Source organism: Erpetoichthys calabaricus, chromosome 2 (genome assembly GCF_900747795.2).
Source record: "Erpetoichthys calabaricus chromosome 2, fErpCal1.3, whole genome shotgun sequence".
Taxonomy (NCBI): domain Eukaryota; kingdom Metazoa; phylum Chordata; class Cladistia; order Polypteriformes; family Polypteridae; genus Erpetoichthys; species Erpetoichthys calabaricus.
Genome location: NC_041395.2, coordinates 182826220 through 182848476, shown reverse-complemented (window position 1 = coordinate 182848476; position 22257 = coordinate 182826220). Strand labels below are relative to the sequence as shown.

The 22257-nt window shown below is 37.4% G+C and overlaps 1 protein-coding gene across 1 annotated transcript; it reads right to left on the bottom strand.

The window, feature by feature from the left end:
* Nucleotides 1-111: 111 nt before the first annotated feature.
* LOC127526739 (uncharacterized) lies at nt 112-19702 on the bottom strand. Its single transcript, XM_051923260.1, has 3 exons — nt 19615-19702; nt 4203-4270; nt 112-260 (listed from the first exon to the last, which is right to left on the bottom strand). Exons 1-3 carry the CDS (start codon nt 19699-19701, stop codon nt 167-169), a joined length of 249 nt encoding a protein of 82 aa, XP_051779220.1. The 5' UTR covers nt 19702; the 3' UTR covers nt 112-166.
* Between the last annotated feature and the right edge of the window lie 2555 nt (nt 19703-22257).

Here is a 22257-nt window from a genome sequence, read left to right as displayed (position 1 = left end):
CTATTGGTACAATACAAAATTCAGCTTTTGACAGTTGCCTTTTGTACAGATATATGCAGAAACTTGACAACAGAGTAACTGGTCATTGAAATTCTTGTAAAGTCCATTCACTCTTCAGCAGGAAGTCCTTTCAGCCCCTTCTGCTTCTTCATGGCAGGCTGGTATTTTAGAACATGTTGGGTGAGATTTCATAGCTTTGCAGCAGGGCAGGGCATTTGCATTCATGCAGGATTGTTGATGCTGAAGTAATTATGTAGAACCTGTGGACAAAGTAGATGAGTGACTAGTTTAAAGAGAACTTGCTTGGTATTAATCAAATCTCACAGACATTACCACTTTGGACTTGCCAGTTTGGCAGGCACAATTTGAGAAATTTCCAGCTTTTGGGGTGACCCCTTTTCAATTTGTAAGGTGTATAGGTGACAGCCAATTGAATGAATCAATTGCTTTGTTATATTCTCAATGAAAGTTACTTACAATTTAATGTGTTGTTACATAAATTGAACAAAAATGACCAGCATTACCGCTAAAGCTTCTTTCAGTTCATGAACTTTAATGGAGGTGCGTTTTATTTATTTTTAATTGATTTGCTTTGCTAACAACTACCAGTATATTCGTTAGAAATGCACAATTTAATGGCAAGCATTTGAATAAAACCAGATTGGGCAATCTGTCATTTTCATGCATTGAACCAATTACCTCTCCTTTTCCTTTCCCCATTTAGAGAGAGCCATGTTGCAGAAGTGACCTTTAGGCTTGGATGATTTCTAATTCCAATTTATTAGCTATCTTGCTCACGGTAGCGCACAAGCTTTGTCAGCTAAGCCTGAGTTCATCTTGTGCTCTCTGCAACAGACTTTGATCCTGGAGGTTTGTTTTTTTTTTGTTTTTTTTTTCTTTTTATCCCACCTAAGATCTGACATCTCCTGCATACAGATGTGCTTCCAACACTGGCCCATGTATTGGCTCTACTGCTTGTGTGCTGGTGTGTCCTCTGGCAAATTTTTATTCCCATGAGATTTGAAGAGGCATTTGTACAATCAGCCATTTCACCTTCAGTTGATCTCCTTGTTTAATTAGCTGGTGTTTTATTTTTTCTTCTCTTATGCTGTATTCAAAACTGTAGTGAGATTTACATTTATAGTACATTTAGAAATATCTAACTTTTTGTCACTTTCCTCTTTATTTGCTTTTTTTTTTTTGAAGCATGAAGAAGATACCAGGAGAGACAACACTGATTGGTGAAAGGTGGCAACTATTTGAGTGCCAGACCCATTAGTGTGCCTTTAGTAGATAATGGCCAGAAAAACTGGAATGAACATCGAAATGATAAAAATATCAAAGTATCTCCACATAACATACATAAATGCCTACTAAGAAAAAATGTTTTGTTTTTTGTAAACACAAAGGAGAAAATAACAGTTTGTTTAATGAAGTCAGGACTGCAATTTAAAGTTGGTTGGGATGACAACCTGCATCTGTGGTGGTCCTCCAGGCCTGTACTTGGGAAACACTGGCATATAAGATAAAAACATTAAATTCCCCTGCCATGACAGCCTTCCTAATCAACTCTAATGTTTTCTGTCAATTTTCAGATCTTCGAAGGTGCCAGGCAGGAAACTCTGCTAATGCTTTCCGCTATAAAAAATCAGTACACAAGTGACATCTTGCTTTATTGTGATTAATGCCCCACCCCAAAGTACCTTAAATCAATTGAAACCTTATTTTGTCAAAAGATCAACTGGACAAAATCTGACCTTCCTGTATTCGACATCTACAAACATTGTGTATTTTTCCCCTCTACTCTTTTGGCTTCTTCCTTTACTGTTTGGGTATTTATTTTACCCTTTTTTTAAACCTTAAATCCTCCAACTACTATCACAGTTTTAGCAGCATTAAGGCATTGTGATCATCTTAGAAGTCGCTTCCCCAGAAATTCTGTGCCGAATTAATTAAAATGAATGATGAATGTGTGTAGTTCTTGGATTAGCTGTATACAGTAAGTGCTGGGTTTCCCTTATCCCCTCCCGTTAAACATTGGACTAATAGTAGATTCTTAATATTAAGGTTTCTCTGGAACAATAAATGGCCTCCAATTAGCCATTTTACTCAGTCACTGGAACAAACAATGTCTGTACTAGACCTGAAGATATACTAATGGTGTTATGTTCTGCTCCTGATTTGATGATGCCTTATTCCTCTATAAATTCCCCTTCGTGGTTTAAAACTTCTAATGTTTCTTTATCCTCTTAACCTCCTTCTCATCCTCTCAATAGCTTTGCCAAGTCACTGCACCCCCTCCTCAGTGTCAGTGGCAGCAATATACAGTAGGCATCCTATGGAGCCTTGCTGTTCAATGTGTCTGCCATTGCTTTCTCCTCCCAGGAACCCCTCTTTCCTGGAGACTGATTTTGAAGAACATTTGTGTCTCGTCCAGGACCAGATAATATTTACCCTCAAGTTCTTAAGTAGGTTATCGAGTACATATATAAACGTGTATTTTTAGGAAGTCACTGAGCACTGGGGAAATACCAAAGAACTGGAAAATGGCTCTTATCATCCCGTTGTATAAGAAGGGTGACTGGGCAGATCCAAGCAACTATAGACCAGTAAGCTTGATGTGCATCACAGGAAAATTCAATGTAAAGAATTAATAAGGATAAGATTGAGCAACACATGGCAAGAACAGGAGTTGTACTGAGCAGTCAAAGTTAAGATTCATAAGAGGGAGGTCATGTTTTACCAACATGCAGGATTTCTATGGGGAAGCAACAATCAAAGTGGAGCTTATGATATAATTTTTCTTGCCTTTCAGATAGCATTTGATATGGTGCCTCATGAGAGGTTGGGTATCAAACTAAAAGAATTTGAAGTTCAAGATGATGTTTGTAGATGGGTACAGAATTGGCCCACAAACATGAAGCCGAGGGTGATGGTGCGAGTAACCTCATCAGAATTAGCTGATGTTAAAAGTGGTGTTCCACAGGGGTCAGTGCTAGGGCCGCTGCTATTTTTAATATACATAAGTGATTTGGATAGGAATATAAACTGGGTGGATTAGCTGATAATTTGGAATTCATTATATAATTACAGAAGGACTTGAATAGCATACAGGCTTGGGCAGATTTGTGGCAGAGTAAATTTAATGTCTATAAATGTAAAGTATTACACATAGGAAGTAATACTAGGGTGTTGTACCGTGTTAGCCATTATGAATGTAGTGAAAAGTGAAGCAAAATGACACATTTTATTGGCTGACTAAAAAGATTACAATATGCAAGTTTTTGAGGCAACTCGGGCCCCTTCGTCAGGCAAGATTGCCTGAAGAAGGGGCCTGAGTTGCCTTGAAAGCTTGCACATAGGAAGTAAAAATGTTAGGTTTGAATACACAATGGGCGGTCTGAAAATCGAGAGTTCACCTTATGAGAAGGTTTTAGGAGTCATAGTGGACTCTAGACAGTGTTCAGAAGCCATTAAGAAGGTGAAAAGAATGTTAGGTTAAATAGCACAATGTGTGGAGTACAAGTCCAAGGAGGTTATGCTCAAGGTTTATAATGTACTGGTGAGGCCTCATCTGGAGTATTGTGTGCAATTTTGGTCTCCTGACTACAAAAAGGACCTAGAAGCATTAAAAAGGTCTAGAGAAGAGTGACTAGGTTGATTCCAGGACTTACAGGGGATGAGTTATAAGAAAGGATTAAAGCAGTTCCCATTTCATGAAACCCCCAACACAGGTGTTGAGGTGATGGTGCTTCCAGAGGGTAGGCAATTTTTACATGCTGTATACTTCAGGAGAAGAAGTTTGATGTGGCAGGACTTAGAATGTTGAGTTGGATGTGTGAAGTTACAAAAAAGGATAGAATCAGGAATGAGACAATCAAAGGAACAACAAAAGTGGTAGAGATGTCAATGAATATACATTGAACCGGCATGAATATGTGATGAGGAGAGACAATGAATACTCGGGCAAAAGAGTGCTGCTCCCATTCCAAAAATGTCAGTTGCATACAATACACTGCCACCTTGTAAGACAATTACTTACAAAGAATGTCCAGGCTGGGTGTGAATTCTTTTTTTAGCCCCTGCTTATGTATTTAAAATTACAATATTCAGAAAATCTTTTGAATTTTGCCACACTATCACCTGTGCCCAGTTTGAGGCACTAATCTGGATGTCAAGTAGGAATATTTTCTGTAAATTACCTGTCTGAGGGTTTTGGAGGCTCTTCAGTGTCATCATCGAGCCCAGAAAAGCACATGGGCTCTTCTTCCTGATCAAGACAGAATGAATAAAATGTTAATAGTGAGGAAAAAAACACATTGTTACCCACTTGCCCAGTTGACATAGGTCACATTTTCTGACTGGCATGTACCTCCTATTCTATGATCTTTAATAGCCAAGTTGTAGTTGCACTGCTCTAACTCCAAGCCTTTTTCCTGCCCACGGAAGGACATCTAAGATACTGGGAGCCTTGGAATCACCAGATGGAAAGATCCAGTTGTTAGTTTAGTCGGACCGTTGCAAACTTAACTATGGAATGTCCAGGATTGGGTGGGCAGCCAGTTGACTGTGGTCACCAGAACTGGGACTCTGTCTGACTTTGTCCTTTATAACTGAGCGTGGACTCCCCAGAATTTTATTTTCTCCAGGGATCCAACTGACTGGAGTTTTTACTTAACTCTTCTCCATTGTCTTAGTTTAACAACTATGTTAATGGGCAGGTTTTCTTAAGCCTAATTTATATTAATAAATTAATATAATTTATATAATAATATTCCTAAGAAATGTAATGAATTGCTTCATGAGGCTGAAGTACATAATAAACAAGAATAGTTGCATCAGATATTTGAAATATTAAAATGTCTACATATTCTCAGTTGTAATAGACATTTGTCATTTTTCCCCCTTTGACAGAGGTCCAAAGTGGTTTAGCTCTCTAGTAAAGGATCAAGTATCAAAAATAATATCATAGTCATAATCACTGGCCTTGAAATAGCCTAAAATGATACTAGATACATCCATCCAACCATTATCTAACACACTATGTGTTTGAAATTTGTCACTTTTAACCTTCTGGAAGGGGCTCTTACAAGTCTAGGACCACCAAATATTATCGTATTCGTGATCAGCAATCTCAACATAGCATAAAGTAACCCTCTACATGCCTGTATTACCAATCCCCATTTTTGCAAAGTTTTGTGAAAAAGACTAACTTTGACCCCTCGTATCCCACTAGGGGGTGAACTTCTGGGTCAGTTGATATGTCATGCAAGTACTTCTGACCATTTTTGCTGAAGACACCTGTTGGTTTACTCTTTATCACTGGTGTTATTTCTTGCACGAAATTTGGTCCCATAATGACCTAAAATAAGGGAATTTTGGGCCTAGACTCCGCAGTGGTTCTCAGTCTTGGTCCTGGGGACACCCTGTGGCTGCAGGTTGTTTTTCCAACCAACCTCCGTTTTTCATTGGACTCCTAGCCTAATTAAGTGAGTCATTATTTCCCAGTTTCTGTACTTTGGAGTCAATGTAGAAATCATAAAATTAAGTTTGGTAGATTTTTACTAAAATGTACTAATATATACACATAGGGAATATGTAGTTACTTTTTTTTGTTTGTTTTTTTAAGTTGTTAACAGTATTTTCATATTAATTTTCACTCTGTTTTTTCCAGGTGTCCTGGTTATTTAATTGATTATCTGCTAATTAGTGGGTCTGACTCTGAAATAGTTGAAGCTTTCTTCATCTTGGGTGTCTGCTCTGCTACTTGTTAATTGTCACTATTAGGGTTATATGAAAGGAGCAAAATACTCAAACATTGTGAAACAGAAGAAGTTTAGAACCACCAGGACTCTTTCTAGAGCTGGTCAGCCAGCCAAACTGAGTAACTGGACAAGAAGGGTTTTGATCAGGAAAGTGTTAAAGAACTCAATGGTCACTATAATAGAGCTTCAGAAGTTCTCTACTGAGATGGTAGAACCTGTAAGAAGAATGACCATCTCAGCAGCACTCCATCAACCAGGCATTTATGGTAGAGTGGCTAAACAGAGACCACTCTTGAGTAAAAGGCATATGACAGTTTAAAAGACTATGACAGCATGATGGAAAAGATGTAACTCTTTGGGCAGAACTCCAAGAGCTGTGTTGGGTGAAGTCCAGGTTCTGTTCATCACCTGCCTAAAACCAGCTCTATGCTGAAGCATACTATGGGCATGCTTCTCTGTGGCAGGGACAGGAAGACTGATCAGAATTGAAGGAAGAACCTTAAAACAAATCTGCTCCAGAGTGCACGTGACTTCAGGCTGAGGCAATGGTTCACTGTCAACACAATAATGACCTGAAGCATACAGCCAAGACAATGCCGAAATTCCTTCAAGACAAGCTTCTGACTATCCTTGAGTGACCTAGCCAAATCCCAGACTTAAACCCCCTAAAAGTTCTGCGGAGAGACCTGAAGAGGGCAGTTTACAGATGCTTCCTATCCTATCTAACGAAGCATGAGAGAATCAGCTAGGAAGAATAGGATAAACTGCCAAAACCCAAGGCTTGGAGAGATTTACCCTGGAAGAGTGTCATTACTTCCAAATGGGCTTCTACAAAGTACTGAATTAAGGGGTTAGATACTTACTGTATGTGAATGAAATACTTCAATTTTTGATCTTTATTAAGCAAATTTTCAGACCTTTCTGAAAACATAACTTCACTTTATTATTATGGGTTAATGATTGGGCATGAAATCCTTAAAGGTATAAGAACATGAGTGGCCACTGAAGAACACTAGCCTGGTGTCTCTATTGCAAATACAGACCTGGGGCCTCAGGTATAAATGGTGCATACGCACAAAAATGTTGCATATGCCCATTTCCACGCTCACATCACAATGTATAAAAACTAAACTTGGCATAAAGCCAGGCACATTCTCACACCAGCTCCCTGCCTTGTGTATGCACGTTTTCCGCTCGCAGTGCTACTGTTCCGATTTGGTTTCCCTTTCATTTTTAGATACACATCCCTGAAACGGCTTTATGAAATACACTGAAATTAACCACATATCTTTTATAGGTAAATTGAAGATATCTGATTGTAATCAACCTGTAACAATATAATGGTCCACGGAATAGCCAAACTATTCCAAACATCACCGCTGTTTTAGCGTTGTTACTTTCAGTGCATCACTCACAGTATTTTAACCCACTGTATCTGAGTGTGGAATCACAGCTGTACAGTAGCTGATCGTAAAGTTCAATGGCGGGTGGTGAGTGCAGACAATTATTAGGATTCAGCTTCTACCCTGGAGAACATTCATAGCACATGCTGCCTCGGCCATGTGCACAGCCTATTTGAACTGCTCCCATTCAGCAAACGCTTCAGAGCCTTTTACTGCACGAACCTCAAGGTTGAGAAACAGTTTCATCCCAAGAGCTCTAAATGCACTCAATCAGTCCATCAAGTGCTCCTGGTAGAACTGTTTGTACTTATAAGTACAATTACCTCACTGTAAACATGCACTACAGTTACAATATTGCACAACCTGAGCCACTTTATGATCCATTTGCATTATCTGCACTATATGTATATGTATATTGCATTCATGCTTTCATATTGTATATGTTTCATTGTTTTTTTATCATATTATTATTATAATTATTGTTATTTTATTATTTTATAGGAAAATAAGTTTATTGAGGATTTGCATATTTAATCTCATTGTACCATACAATAACAAGAAAGGAATTCAATGCAATTCAATAGAAGAGAGCACGTATTTACAGATGATGAACACTGGCTTCTAAGTCGATTTAGATTTCCAAGCGCTATCTTTGTAGAGCTCTTGATATCATTTTGTACATTACATTATACCGATACATTTTTAACTTCATTTAAATAATGTATTCTGTTAATAATTAAACATGTGGGCATGGTGGCGCAGTGCTAGCGATGAGCTGACGCCCCATCCAGTTGTTGGTCCTGCCTCATGCTGTATGCTTCCTGGGACTGGATGGATAGATGGAAGGAATAATTAAACATGTACTACGAAGATATTTCAATGTTCCTTAAAAGTTTTGAAGAATCAGTGTTCTAAGCTTACAGATGATCTGGTATTTATAAAAGAGCTGATTGTGTGTATTTTGAGCTCTGTGCAACTTTCTGACCTTGAGCTTCCTTTTGTTGTTTATACAACTGCTTAAACCAACAAATATTTTTCCTTGCCTCCACTTTGCATTCACTGAAATTCTGTTTTTTTCACGTGCTTTTGCATTGTCTTTTAACCAAACACTGAATGGGGAAGGTGATATTTATATTGATTTGCATATTAAAATATGCAAAATTCTGGGAGGAGACTGGGTGGGACGGCAGGTGCATGCACGTGCATTACTTTTCACGCTGACCGGGATTTATGAAGTGGAAGTGCATGGAAGTTGGTTTTCACATGGTTTTCCATATTTGTTGTTATGTAGTGTTTTAGTGTGAGTTCTACACACAGCATTATACACGAGGCTTATGGTGCAAAATCCAGGAGCAATTTTAGGACTGCACAAGAAGTGACCCAGAGATTTAAAACTAAACCCGCAAATGGGAGGACAGAGATTTAACCAGAGCTTCACTGGGACAATGAAAGAAGCTAAAGCCAGAAGAGAGAAAAAAAAAAAGGGGATGCGTCAGAGGATGGATTTGGTGAGAGTGAACCCAGAAATCAAGAGACTTTATCATTTATTTTGGTCTTTGTGAACTCCTGTGGCTTATTTATATATATTCATAAAGCATAGGGCAGCTGTTTGTAAAGTGGTGTACTTGTTTCTTGTACCTTCATGTATGGCCTATTTACAGCATGCCAAATGTAATAATGCTCTTTTGTTTTCAAAGGTGTGTGTTTTTCATGTACAAAATGTTAAATCATTTGTTTAAATGGCAAATATTTAACCTAAATGGTAAATTTCTCTGTTGAATGGTAAATGTCTCACTTAAATGGTTAAATATTACATTTAAATGCTAAATGTTCAAATTAATTGTGAATATCCAACGTAAATGTTAAATGGCTCTGCTAAATGGTAAATGTTATACTTAAATGCTAAATATCCAACTTAAATATTTAAATATCACACCTAAATACTTAACTACTACACTTAAACCCTAAATGTCCAACTTAAATGCTAAATATCCAACTTAAATCATTAATTATCACACTTAAATGGTTAAATGTCACACTAAAATGCTAAATACCCAACTTAAATGCTAAATGTCACATTTAATTGGCTAAATCTTCAACGTAAATTGCTAAATGTTGCACTTATGGCTTAATGTCTCACTTAAATGCTAAATATAAATGTCAAAATGAGTATTTCCTTGTTAATTTTATATCTAAATGGGTAATTTATTGTGATAATATTGCATGTAGTACATAAAGATGTGTTCTTAATCTTCATACTCAAACCAGAAACTTAAAAATAAAGTCTAAATTATGTTATTTAAAACTAGGGGGCTCGCTTTGCTTGCACACCCCCGGGTTTGGTTAACCGGATATACAATTTAAAGAGATTGTTATTTTCATGAGAATTGTTACATACTCTTTCAATTCTATGTTACATTGCTTTTCCGTGATCATAAATATACACCGGAACGAATTGTGGTTTCTTCAAAATTAAATTTTAATTGTTGCGAGATCACAGATTCTCATAGCGTATGGTCCATTATTGTGTAAATCTACGTTTTGAGCATTGAATGATGTGAGTGCGAAAAGATTATTGTAGACTCTGATATTTTGCCTGTAGTGTTTGTGGATTTCACTTTCACCAAACAACAAATCTTTTATTTCTCGTGGATACGCCACTTCATTGGGAAGAAACACCACTTTTCCCTGATGGCAAAATGAATTAGACGATCTACAAGTCTCCAACTTAAACTTTAAAGCCTTACAATATCTACATACTTCTGACATATCACCTATGTCCATATATTTGATCTCTTTTTGCTGTTCTGTTATTTCAGCAAGTAATAATTTCCATTTGTTTGTGCTAGTGCGATCTTTAGTTTCTCTTTGATACTTTTGAATTTTACTACTTTCATATTCTTTAACTTGCTCTGCATGTGTATTGCGCCGTTTTTTTGAGCCTTTCGAATTCCAGTGCTTTCATAATCTCTAACCTGCTCTGCATGTGTATCATGCCAACGTTTTTGAACGTCTTTATGAAGTCTTTTATTTCTGACCCCGATTGGACCTACAGTACATGGTTTTCAATTCCACTTAGTCTGGGTTGATTATTACTTTCCTTATTTTCAGAATTTGCACATAGATTATTGTTGTTCTTTTTTGCATTCTTTTCTCTCCAAAGCTTTTGGGTCTCTTTTCAGTGCGCTGCTCTTTCTTCTTCGCTTAGTTGTTGACGTGCCATCTAGAATGTATAAAATTTTTTAAGAGCTGAGAGCACATGAAGTATGTCTGCCAAAAGCATTCCAACAACTGAGAAGTTAGATGTCCGTGACCTTGTTTTAAATTGGTTGTTCTTGCAGGACGTCAAAGTGTCTTTCCGTGAAGGTCACGTCTTGACCCAAGGTTTTTTTTATATAATAGAGAGATGTCAGATGTAAATAGGAAATGCTTAATGACAAAAATTCAATGACAAAATCTGACGCTGAGTGTTACACTATATGCAAATTGGTTACACCCACTTCTTTCTACATCTGCATAACTACTTAGGCAAGGTATGCCAATGAATAAAGAAAATCTAAGCAAAGTACACTACATTCAGAGGTATCATGGCAGACATAGGGGTAATGAGCAGAAGTCATTGGGCCAACCAAACTGTGAGATGCCCCGAAAGCTCAAGATGATGCTGCACTACATCCACTTGTAAACAGCACAATGTGATATTTTCTCAATACCATCAAAGTGTCAAATGATTTTTTTTAACCTTTTTTTCTGTCTCTTACTCTCCATCTCATTGAATTTCAATTGGCAGTTGGCACATTCAGGATTAAATGAGCACTGAACATATTTCACATATTAAGCCTCACTTTAAAATACATCTTGTTAGAAGATCCTCATTCTAAGCTCTGCAGTTGAGTCATTAATCGAGTTGTTGTGGAAGAATAACAGAGGTTGTGTTTGTGGACAGGCTGACACCACATCCACTTTTACCACTGGCACCAGTTTTATTAATGCCAAACTATGGCTGGTGATGGTTTTCTCTTTTTTCTTATTCTTTTTATTTTAAGTGCCTCTGGTTTTATAGCAAATGAGCTTGGCAGTTAGTTAGTGATCTGTAGGTTAAAACTTTAGGTAGTAAGAGCTCTGATTAAATAAGCACTAAACAGGCAGTTAATAGTTGTAAGAGCCATTTGCCAGTTATTTAAGTCATGTTAAGTTGATGCAAGTATTTTCTTAGTTATGTTAAATGTTTGCCTATAAATTAGTGTACAGCATATGGAAGGCTTTTATAACCCCCATAATCTGAATTGAAATGGAATATTCTAACTACAGGATTTCTTGTCCCTCTGATTACAGATTATTTTGAGTTAGCATGCTGCCTTGCCATGTGGTAAAGCATGGTGGGCACCACTGGTACCAGTGCAACACATACTGAATGTGAAGGTAAGCATAGAGAAATAACTCAACACCTTAATTGTAGAAACAATTGAAGCTTACCAAGAAGAAACCTTTTTCTTTTTTTGCATTTTATTCTACGTGTGTAACAACTCTTCTCTATTCTTGTGTGGACTGTTTGCTTAGAAATGTCACCAAACCTATTTAAAACAAACCTTTTTGGACTGAGAGATTTCTTCTGCTTGATCTGGCCTTTCTCACCAGCAACTACAATACTTGTGGTACGCTGTCAGCCCTGCTGATTACGGACATTTACCATTTAGGTTAAACATTTGCCATTTAAAGTGATTTCACATTTTGTACTCAAAAACATCCACATTTGAAAAAATGTAAATGTAAAATGATGGTAAAAAAAACAAGCACACCCTTTTACAAATGACACCCCATAAAAGCACACCTTATTTAAATATTTCAGTCACTCTGGCATGGGGCCTGGAGCCTATTCTGTCAAGGTAACTCTGAATTGTTCTCACAGGTGGCGCAGTGGTAGTGCTGCTGCTTTGCGGTAAGGAGACTGTGGAAGATTGTGGGTTCGCTTCCTGGTTCCTCCCCTGTGTGGATAGCGCTTTGAGTACTGAGAAAAGCGCTATATAAATGTAATGAATTATTATTATTATTCATGGGGAAGCTCTCCATGAAAAGACACAGACATAATCACTTGTGCCAGGCCAATATATTGTCACCAGTCAGCCTAACTTGCACATCTTTGAGATGTGGGGAAAAAAACAAGCAGACACAAGGAGAACATTCAAACTTTCACACGGACAGTGAAAAGACCACAATTTGATTTCTGTCGCCTAAAGTTCTCAGGGAACATCCCTAATGACTGCAACTCTGTACTGTCCCAGTAATGATGCCAACTGTAAACAAATATTGGACAAATATTGGATAAATGCAAATTATAATAGGATTAAACTAAAGCATACCTAATACACAAAACATGATCCAACCACAATGCACAGAAGAATTTGAAAACCAAGATAAGCCTCAAGGTTATATGGTTTGAGGTCTGCAGTACAGGTAATGAAAATTAAAGCTTAATATACTATACACATTGGACTTCTCAGGCCAAATCTGGAGTACTGGGTGAGGTTGAAGCCTTCATATTTCATGAATGACATCACCATATGTAATAAAGTACCTGACAGGCATGTGTAACAAAGGAAGAGGCTGATGGGCAATTCAAGGATTAAAGAACTCTGTTACTGAAGAGAAAGTTCCTTTACTTACAAGAGTCAGCAGATATAAGTTATGATTTCGTGGTAGCCTCTGTACCGACAAAAAGTCCTTCTGAACTGCTACTTCAATGGCACCATAATCAGAGAAATATTGCAGGGCATGAACCGTTACTGTTTCACCACTCTGGCAGGTGACAATATACTGTAGAACCTCCACAAAGAACAGCTGAATAATTCAAAAAGCCACTGGTCAAAACTGCATAAATTCTCATAGTCCTTAAAATATAGAGTTTGGAATCTGAGATACAGTAACATCAGGGAGCTGCCTGATGACGCTAGCATCATTTATGGCCCCACACTGAGTCCAAAATTCTGGATGGATTGATTTAGTACGACCATTGGTGAGAACACAACTAGAGTAAGTGGTGGAGGGATTCTTCTTTGGATTGGTTGAAGAAATCTGGATAAGTCTATAGGAAAAGCTGAAAGAAGTAGCAGAAAGATGCAGTTTTGCAATTTCTTGGCAAAACTGCCAACAAAACAATCTGTTCTAAAGATTTGGAGACATCAAATTAATATTAATTAATTGAACTGACACAAACATAATTTCACATAAAAATGCAAAATTACAAAATGTGAAACTCACAAAAAACATATTTTGGGGTGGAAAACAACCAATATTGTTCTGCAAAACTTTGTTCTCACCTCCATGTTTACATGTGTTCATTTATACAGCTGTGTAATGCATGTAATCTGTTGCATGACTGTCAAATCAGTTTTACTTATGCTTGTTCACATCACTGCAAAAGTGTAGTGCATTTTTAAAAATCTGACATGCTGGGTATTTTCAGCACAAAGGCACACCAAACAACATCTTCATGTACATTAATGTGTTTTCTCCACAAAGAAAAAAAAACTCGCCATACAGGAAGCCACTCCCTACACTGTTACATAGCAAACACCCTTTCCTGTTTCTTGATTCCGGCAGAAGAGGCTGAGGACATTAATGCTGCAACTGTTGTGGAGTTTCAAGGTTTTTTTTCTGTCTCTGATGCATCTTTAGGATTTTGATTGCCAGAACTGTCATCATAATTGGCAAATTGAGAATCGTACTACCAGAACATGTGTGAAAGCTCAACCAAATGTCTACAAGTGACAGCTAATGGCTCTAGTGATGTTTTACCCAACTAGAGATCTTTATTGAGGTACTAAATGGCCAGCAGACACAATCTGAACTAAAGTGTGTAAATGCCTCCTGGCAGGCCAAAACATTTTTTCTGGTGTTCGTCTTGCATTTTTCTTTTGCAAAGTCAAATACTGAGGTTTTACATGCAGATTTAATTCAATTTGTTTTGCTTTTCTCTACGGCATAGCATGAAAATAAGAAAACAGACAGTCCTACAAATTGGCAATTTGTCTGAAGACCACTGAATTGCAGAAGTCTATTTTCTCCAAATTTCACATCACACTGCAGTCTTTTTATTTATTTCCTTCATTGTAACCTATGTTTATAAGATTGCTTTAAATGTTTTGGACTCTGAGAAGATTGCTATTTAACTGTCTCTCTATTATAAAAAAAATCCTTGGCGAGAAAGAATAGGGAGACGAGATGTGATCTTCACGTGAAGATCACAGAAGACACTTAAAAGACCTACGAGACGAAAGAGATTGGCCACAGAGTGTCTCGTGGGGACCTTAAATTTGAGACTTTGTGCCAAGAGATTGACTTGGGACCTTTTCACTGGGACATAAAACATGAGATTCTTGCAAGACATGCCCTACTTACAACCAAATAAGAGCACGGGCAGCAAAACACTCAGTCGTGTCAAGGCTTTGAGCACACACAGATCCAGGGCTCTCAGTGCATATAAAGCGTATAGGGACAATACGTTATAGATGAAATGACGATGACTAAGTGAAGAAGAAAGAGCAGCACAGAGAAAAGAGACTCAAAACCATTGGAGATAAAAAAAATGCAAAAAAGAAAAAGAATAATCTAGGTGCAAATTCAGAAAATTTATTTTTCAGCCCAGAACAAGTGGAATTGAAAAAAAGCACATCCAATCGGGCTCAGAATTAAAAGACAGAGTAAAAGACAAAGTAGAACTTCATAAAGACGTTCAAAAACGGTGGCGCTATACACATGCAGAGTAGGTTAGAGATTATGAAAGCAGTGGAATTCTAAAGGCTCAAAAAAACGGTGCGGTGCAAATGCAGAGAAAGTTAAAGAATATGAAAGCAGGAAAATTAGAAAGTATCAAAAAAAAAAGAAAGTAAAGATTGCAGTAGTGCAAACAAATGGAAATTATTACTCGAAAAAGGGAAAATAATCACCACGGACCAGGTGTCATTAAAAAAAAAGCAGGACAAAGCGAGGAATGGAGATTGAATATATGGACTCAGGTGATATGTCAGAAGTATGTAAATATTGTAAGGCTTTGAAGTTTAAGTCAGAGAATTTCAAAAATGGGGTTTACTTCATATGCATTTATTGGTTACTTTGCAAAAAAAAAATTATTAACTGCTGTTGATGTGGATCGTTTTGTCTGTGCTTAAATTCCAAACAGAGAAACCTATCCTGAATTATGGTACAAAGTCATTAAACACGTCTCACGGACCTCATTTAAAAGATTCAGCATGTTGGGACTCGAAAGATTCCATATATTGTTTTTAACAAAGTTCTGAAATAAAAGTGAAACTAATGAAATAGCAACAATTCAAAGAAAAAAAAATCTTAAAGGTGTGTATCCAGAAAACCAAACAAGGGGGTTGACGAGCGAAGCGAGTAGGGGGTTCGGCCTTTAGTGCTCTATAAATATTATTATTATTATTATTACTAGGGGGGCTCCGCCCCCTGCTCGCTTCGCTCACCGACCCCCGTATTTGGTTTACCGGATATACAATACAATACAATTTATTTTTGTGTAGCCCAAAATCACACAAGAAGTGCTGCAATGGGCTTTAACAAGCCCTGCCTCTTGACAGCCCCCCAGCCATGACCCTCTAAGAAGACCAGAAAAAACTCCCCCAAAAAAAAAACCCTTGTAGGGAAAAAATGGAAGAAACCTAGGGAAAGGCAGTTCAAAGAGAGACCCCTTTGCAGGTAGGTTGGGTGTGCAGTGGGTGTCAAAAAGAAAGGGGTCAATACAATACAGTACAACAGAATAAATCCTCAATACAGTATAAAAATAAAAATTCTAGAAGTACGGAGTAGAATTTCACATTAGATGTTATCACATAATATGATTTGGATTTGTTTTAAGTCCTGGAGACCTCATTCATCAAGCTGCCTCCCCCGTTTTGCCAATCCACATCTGAAATAGCGCTAATCCGATGAAAGGATCCCTCATTCCCACGTCCCCAGTCATCAGGGATAACTTTACCTTAGGCAGGCAATCTACAATTTAAAGAGATTGTTATTTTCTTGGGAATTGTTATATATGCATTATTTTCACTTTTACGTTAAAAACTTTTGTAAAAACAATACTTGTCCCTTATTTTCGGCCACGTGTGTGGTTACATCTCTTTCTTGCCAGACGTATAATGCTGCTCGTGTTGTGAAGTGGGGGGGGGGGGGGGGGGGGGGCATCTGAACACATGCTTAGGATATGTCTTTGGATCATTTGCTATCTTTCTGCTGCTTACTAGCTGTCTCTTCTGCTTGTTGCATGTCGTTGTTTTAAGAGCTGGGAGCACATGATGCTTGTCTGCCAAAAGCAATTCAACAACTGCTTGGTTAGAGGTCTGTGGACTCCTTTAAAATGATGGCTCAGTGCCTGGTCTCACGTGTCGTTGTAAAAACAATACTTGTCCTTTATTTCTGGCCCCAGGCGTGGTTAAATTCTTTCTTGCAGGACGTATAACGCTGCTCCCGTTGTCGGGGGTGGGAGGGGGGGGCTGCTGTCACACTGCCCTTCAATCTTTTTAAAGCCTGTACAGCCACTGTCCTTTTTGCTACGGCCCTGGGACAATCTTTTGGCACCAAGTCTCATTTTTATGGTCCTCGCGAGACGCACCGTGGCAAGTCTCTTTGGTCTTGCGGGTCTTTTAAATGTCTTCCGAGAAGATCATGTATCGTAGCCTTGCTTTTGCTTTCCAGGACAGGATTTCTTTTTATAATAGAGAGATTGTTATTATTATTATTATTATTAATCCATCAAAGGCCTGTTTCTGCCTTGTGCCCAATGCTATTGCTATGCTTTAAGCATATGCTTTAAGCAGAGAGGAATAGATAGATAGATAGATAGATAGATAGATAGATAGATAGATAGATAGATAGATAGATAGATAGATAGATAGATAGATAGATAGATAGATAGAGTTAGGTCCATAAATATTTGGACAGAGACAACTTTTTTTCTAATTTTGCTTTTGTACATTACCACAATGAATTTTAAATGAAACAACTCAGATGCAGTTGAAGTGCAGACTTTCAGCTTTAATTCAGTGGGGTGAACAAAACGATTGCATAAAAATGTGAGGCAACTAAAGCATTTTTTTAACACAATCCCTTCATTTCAGGGGCTCAAAAGTAATTGGATAAATTAAATAACTGGAAATAAAATGTTAATTTCTAATACTTGGTTGAAAACCCTTTGCTGGCAATGACAGCCTGAAGTCTTGAACTCATGGACATCACCAGATGCTGGGTTTCCTCCTTTTTAATGCTCTGCCAGGCCTTTACTGCAGTGGCTTTCAGTTGCTGTTTGTTTGTGGGCCTTTCTGTCTGAAGTTTAGTCTTCAACAAGTGAAATGCATGCTCAATTGGGTTAAGATCATGTGACTGACTTGGCCATTCAAGAATTTTTCACTTCTTTGCTTTAATAAACTCCTGGGTTGCTTTGGCTGTATGTTTTGGGTCCTTGTCCATCTATATCATGAAATACCGCCCAATCAATTTGACTGCATTTAGCTGGATTTGAGCAGACAGTATGTCTCTGAACACCTCAGAATTTATTTGGCTGCTTCTGTCCTGTGTCACATCATCAATAAACACTAGTGTCCCAGTGCCACTGGCAGCCATGCACACCCAAGCCATCACACTGCCTCCACCGTGTTTTACAGATGATGTGGTATGCTTTGGATAATGAGCTGTTCCATGCCTTCTACATACTTTTTTCTTGCCAAAATTCTGGTAGAGGTTGATCTTGGTTTGATCTGTCCAAAGAATGTTTTTCCAGAACTGTGCTGGCTTTTTTAGTTGTTCTTTAGCAAAGTCCAATCTAGCCTTTCTATTCTTGAGGCTTATGAGTGGCTTGCACCTTGCAGTGCACCCTCTGTATTTACTTTCATGCAGTCTTCTCTTTATGGTAGACTTGGATATCGATACGCCTACCCCCTGGAGAGTGGTGTTCACTTGGTTGGCTGTTGTGAAGGGGTTTCTCTTCACCATGGAAATGATTCTGCGATCATCCACCACTGTTGTCTTCCGTGGACGTCCAGGTCTTTTTGCGTTGCTGAGTTCACCAGTGCTTGCTTTCCTTCTCAGGATGTACCAAACTGTAGATTTTGCCACTCGTAATATTGTAGCAATTTCTCGGATGGGTTTTTTCTGTTTTCGCAGCTTAAGGATGGCTTCTTTCACCTGCATGGAGGGCTCCTTTGACCGCATGTTGTCTGTTCACAGCAAAATCTTCCACATGCAAGCACCATACCTCAAATCAACTCCAGGCCTTTTATCTGCTAAATTGATAATGACATAATGATGGAGTTGCCCACACCTGCCCATGAAATAGCCTTTGAGTCAATTGTCCAATGAAATGAAGGGATTGTGTTAAAAAAATGCTTTAGTTGCCTCACATTTTTATGCAATCGTTTTGTTCACCCCACTGAATTAAAGCTGAAAGTCTGCACTTCAAGTGCATCTGAGTTGTTTCATTTAAAATTCATTGCGGTAATGTACTGAACCAAAATTAGAAAAAAGTTGTCTCTGTCCAAATATTTATGGACCTAACTATAGATAGATAGATAGATAGATAGATAGATAGATAGATAGATAGATAGATAGATAGATAGATAGATAGATAGATAGATAGATAGTAAATGCAAACGTTATTGATTTGTAAATGGGAAACTCTCTTCACTAAGATAAATTATTAATACTAGCATTGGGCATCATTGTTTTATGTTAATGGTCAATGCCTGAATTGCCTTGAATGTTAGAATTTGTGCACAGCACTACATCTTACTCTGATTTTCACAGAAGATTACATGGAGCTCTTTTCACTTTTCACCCTCTCGAAATGGGGGTTTGTACCAGGTAATCTGGTGTGCTTCCTAATCTTACATATTAGGTTACAGTGTACATTTGAGTGTGAGTTTATACCATGGGTTGGACTGACATCCCATCTGGGGCAGATTCCTTGTTTAGGCCATTTGCTGCTGAGATAGGTTACAGCTACTTATGGCCCTACAGTGAAGATAATGAGTGGATGAAAATTAAATCCTTTCAGCAACTGTTTTTTTCTGTAAAATTTCATTTTATAATTTATTTCACTTCAGTTCTTTATTGTTTTGTTTTTACCTAATAATGTGCATTCAGTGTGTGAATTACTATGTGTGGGCTCCAATTCTTAAAAAATACCCTAAATTATCTGTTTGCAGATCACATTAAAATTGTCTGTATGAGTATGAGGTTGTTAATATCAAGCATGCAAAATGCAAAGGTATGCAGAGTACAAGCTTTTAAACAATCAATTGTAATTTGCTTGATGAGGCTGAAAACATTCCAACCTATTAAAAAAAACATTCTAGGTTTTTAATTAAGCTCTCATTTTCATTTGTTAAAGCACAAACTAATATTTTCATAATTTTCAGAATCCTTATATTTCTTACCATAAACACTTGGGGAGTTGCTGCTATTGTTTTCAGAACTTTCAGTCTTTGGTTGTTTTCAGCAATACACAAGTAATATTTCTTCATACCTGTTTGGCACTGAGAAGACAAATAGTATGTTATCAAATTTTCTAGTTGTGGTTAATAAATTAAGTGCAAGGCTCTACTTAGTTACATCCAGTATCTCATGAAAACTATGCTCTCAATCACCCCACGAAAGTGAAGGATACACCACCAAAATGAAAGCAGCTATTCCCATTATTAAAAATACTTATGATTATGCAATTTATTTTAGAATGATTTAGAAACTAAGATTCCCCTTTCTAGGTTTAGTGTCCATACTGATATGGACCAGCATCCTTTCTTGCTATCTTTTGTTTTTTTTCTAGATGACTGTCTTGCCAGTTTACTTCTATTGCAATATGATTAAGGGGTAAAGGCCTGCTATCTCTCACACTTTGTTTTTTATAGTATTGGCAAGTGAAACAACAAACATGAGATAGTGTGGCATTGTACAAACTGTAACTCATTCACTCATAGCTATGTTTTCAGGAAACAGGATAGGAGATGATGAGAAATGAAGGCAATAAATCAGATTTTTATTGGCCATTAATGAAAAGCACATTCATAAGGTGAAATGTGGGAAATCTGCCAAGAGCAAACATTATAGAAGGGCATTCAAGGTGGATAGAGGGAACAAAGTAAGGCATTCCACATAGCACATATACAGTTGACATAAAAAGTCTACAGACTCCTGACAAAATTGCATATTTTGTGTAATAAAAAAATGAAATCAAGATAAATCCTGTCAAAACTTATTCCACCTTTATTGAAAAATTGCAATTAACTATACACAAAGAAGGTGAAAACAAATCAGAAACTGTTTAGTGAAAAAAAGAACAAAAAAATCATACAAGAACTTGGTTGCATTAGTGTGCACAATCTTTAATAAATAAGGATGTGGCTGTGTTCAGTATCAACCAATCACAATAAGTTTCATCTCATAGAGTAGTTAGTATACACCTGAAATCAATTAAAGTGGCTCTAAGTGAGCTCAGATAAAGTGTGGCTGTTCCTGTAGAATTATTCTGATATCCTCTTGGTTGCAACATACTCCAAAACCTATGGTCCACAAAGAGCTTTTAAAGCATGAATGAGATCTCATCATTGAAAGGTATCAATCAGGACAGGGATAAAAAAAAAAGTATCCAAAGCACTTTGTATCAAAAGGTACCGCTTTAGCCGAGGGGGAATATTGTACCTCAAAAATTTATTAGGACCATGGAGCACAGTAAAGACAGTCATCAACAACTGAAGAAAACATAGCTCAGCAGTGACTCAACAAAGATCTGGACATATCTCCAAGACTAATGAGAACACAAGGAGAAAACTGGTCACGGAGGCCACCAAGAGGCCTATAGCAACATTGAAAGAACTGCAGGATTTCTTGGCAAATACTAGTTGTTTACCTGCATGTGACAATGATCAGTCTCAGTGTTGTGCATGAACTAGTTCAAAAGAGCGCGTTTATTGAACAAGCTCATTTTTCTAAGAACGGTGAAATTAACGTAATGTATTTGCAAGTGAAGAACTTGAACGTGAGCTAGTTCAATTTTATGTGACATTCTGGATCTGGTTTTGGTCCAGATTAAACGTTTTGCCTTACCCTGTAATGTAGAGGTTGGAGCCGAATAGGAATACGGCAACAATAGTGGATTTTTTTACGAATACTTATTTTGTACATTTTTTTTGCCATTTATTTTTATCCAGAAAAAATAATGTAAAATCAAATAGGCACTGTCTGTGTCTGCCTGCTCGAGCTTAAGCTGCAACCCCACTGACACGAGCACGTGGTGAAGCTCTGCTTTTGCTTTTAGGAAAACGTTCTACTTCACAAGACAACTTTATATTTTTCCCCGTTGGACATGCAATATGTGACGAGAATTTTAACCAGCAGATTAGTTCACCTACATGCTGGTTCCACAGTCACCATTTGTGTCACACGGTTGGAAATAGAGCGGCAATTTATATGTATACTTGAATCGTTTTAATTTCGTTTTTGATCGGGAGGATATTAGCATATGGTTATACGTGTTTGTTGCTGGGTATAACAAAATAAAGTGTATTTAAATAAAAAAGTCTTCATAATTATTGTATTTTATTCAAGAATACTGTAATGTCCTAATAGAAGGCATGCAAAACTGAAAAAAGTAAACTCATGGATCATTTTTTCTCACTCCTTAAAAAATACAAAATGAACTAAATATGAACTAGTTCAAAACGGAAATGGTGAACTATAAACGTGAATTTATTCATTTTAATCTATGTGAACTGAACTTTGAGTTAGTTCTTGTGAGGTGTGAACTTGCACAACACTGATCAGTCGTATTCTTCATATGTCTGGATTATGGGTTAGGGTAGTAAGACGAAAGCCTTTTCTCAAAAAGAAAAACATCCAAACTTTATAAAAAGGTTTAACCAGTCTCTCACAACCATGTGGAAAAATGTATTGTGGTCCGTTGAGAGCAAGGTTGAACATTTTGGTCATAATTCCAAAAGATATGATTGGCACAAACAAAAAAAAAACACAGCACATCATCAGCCATACCCACTGTGAAACATGGTGGAGGCAGCATCATATTT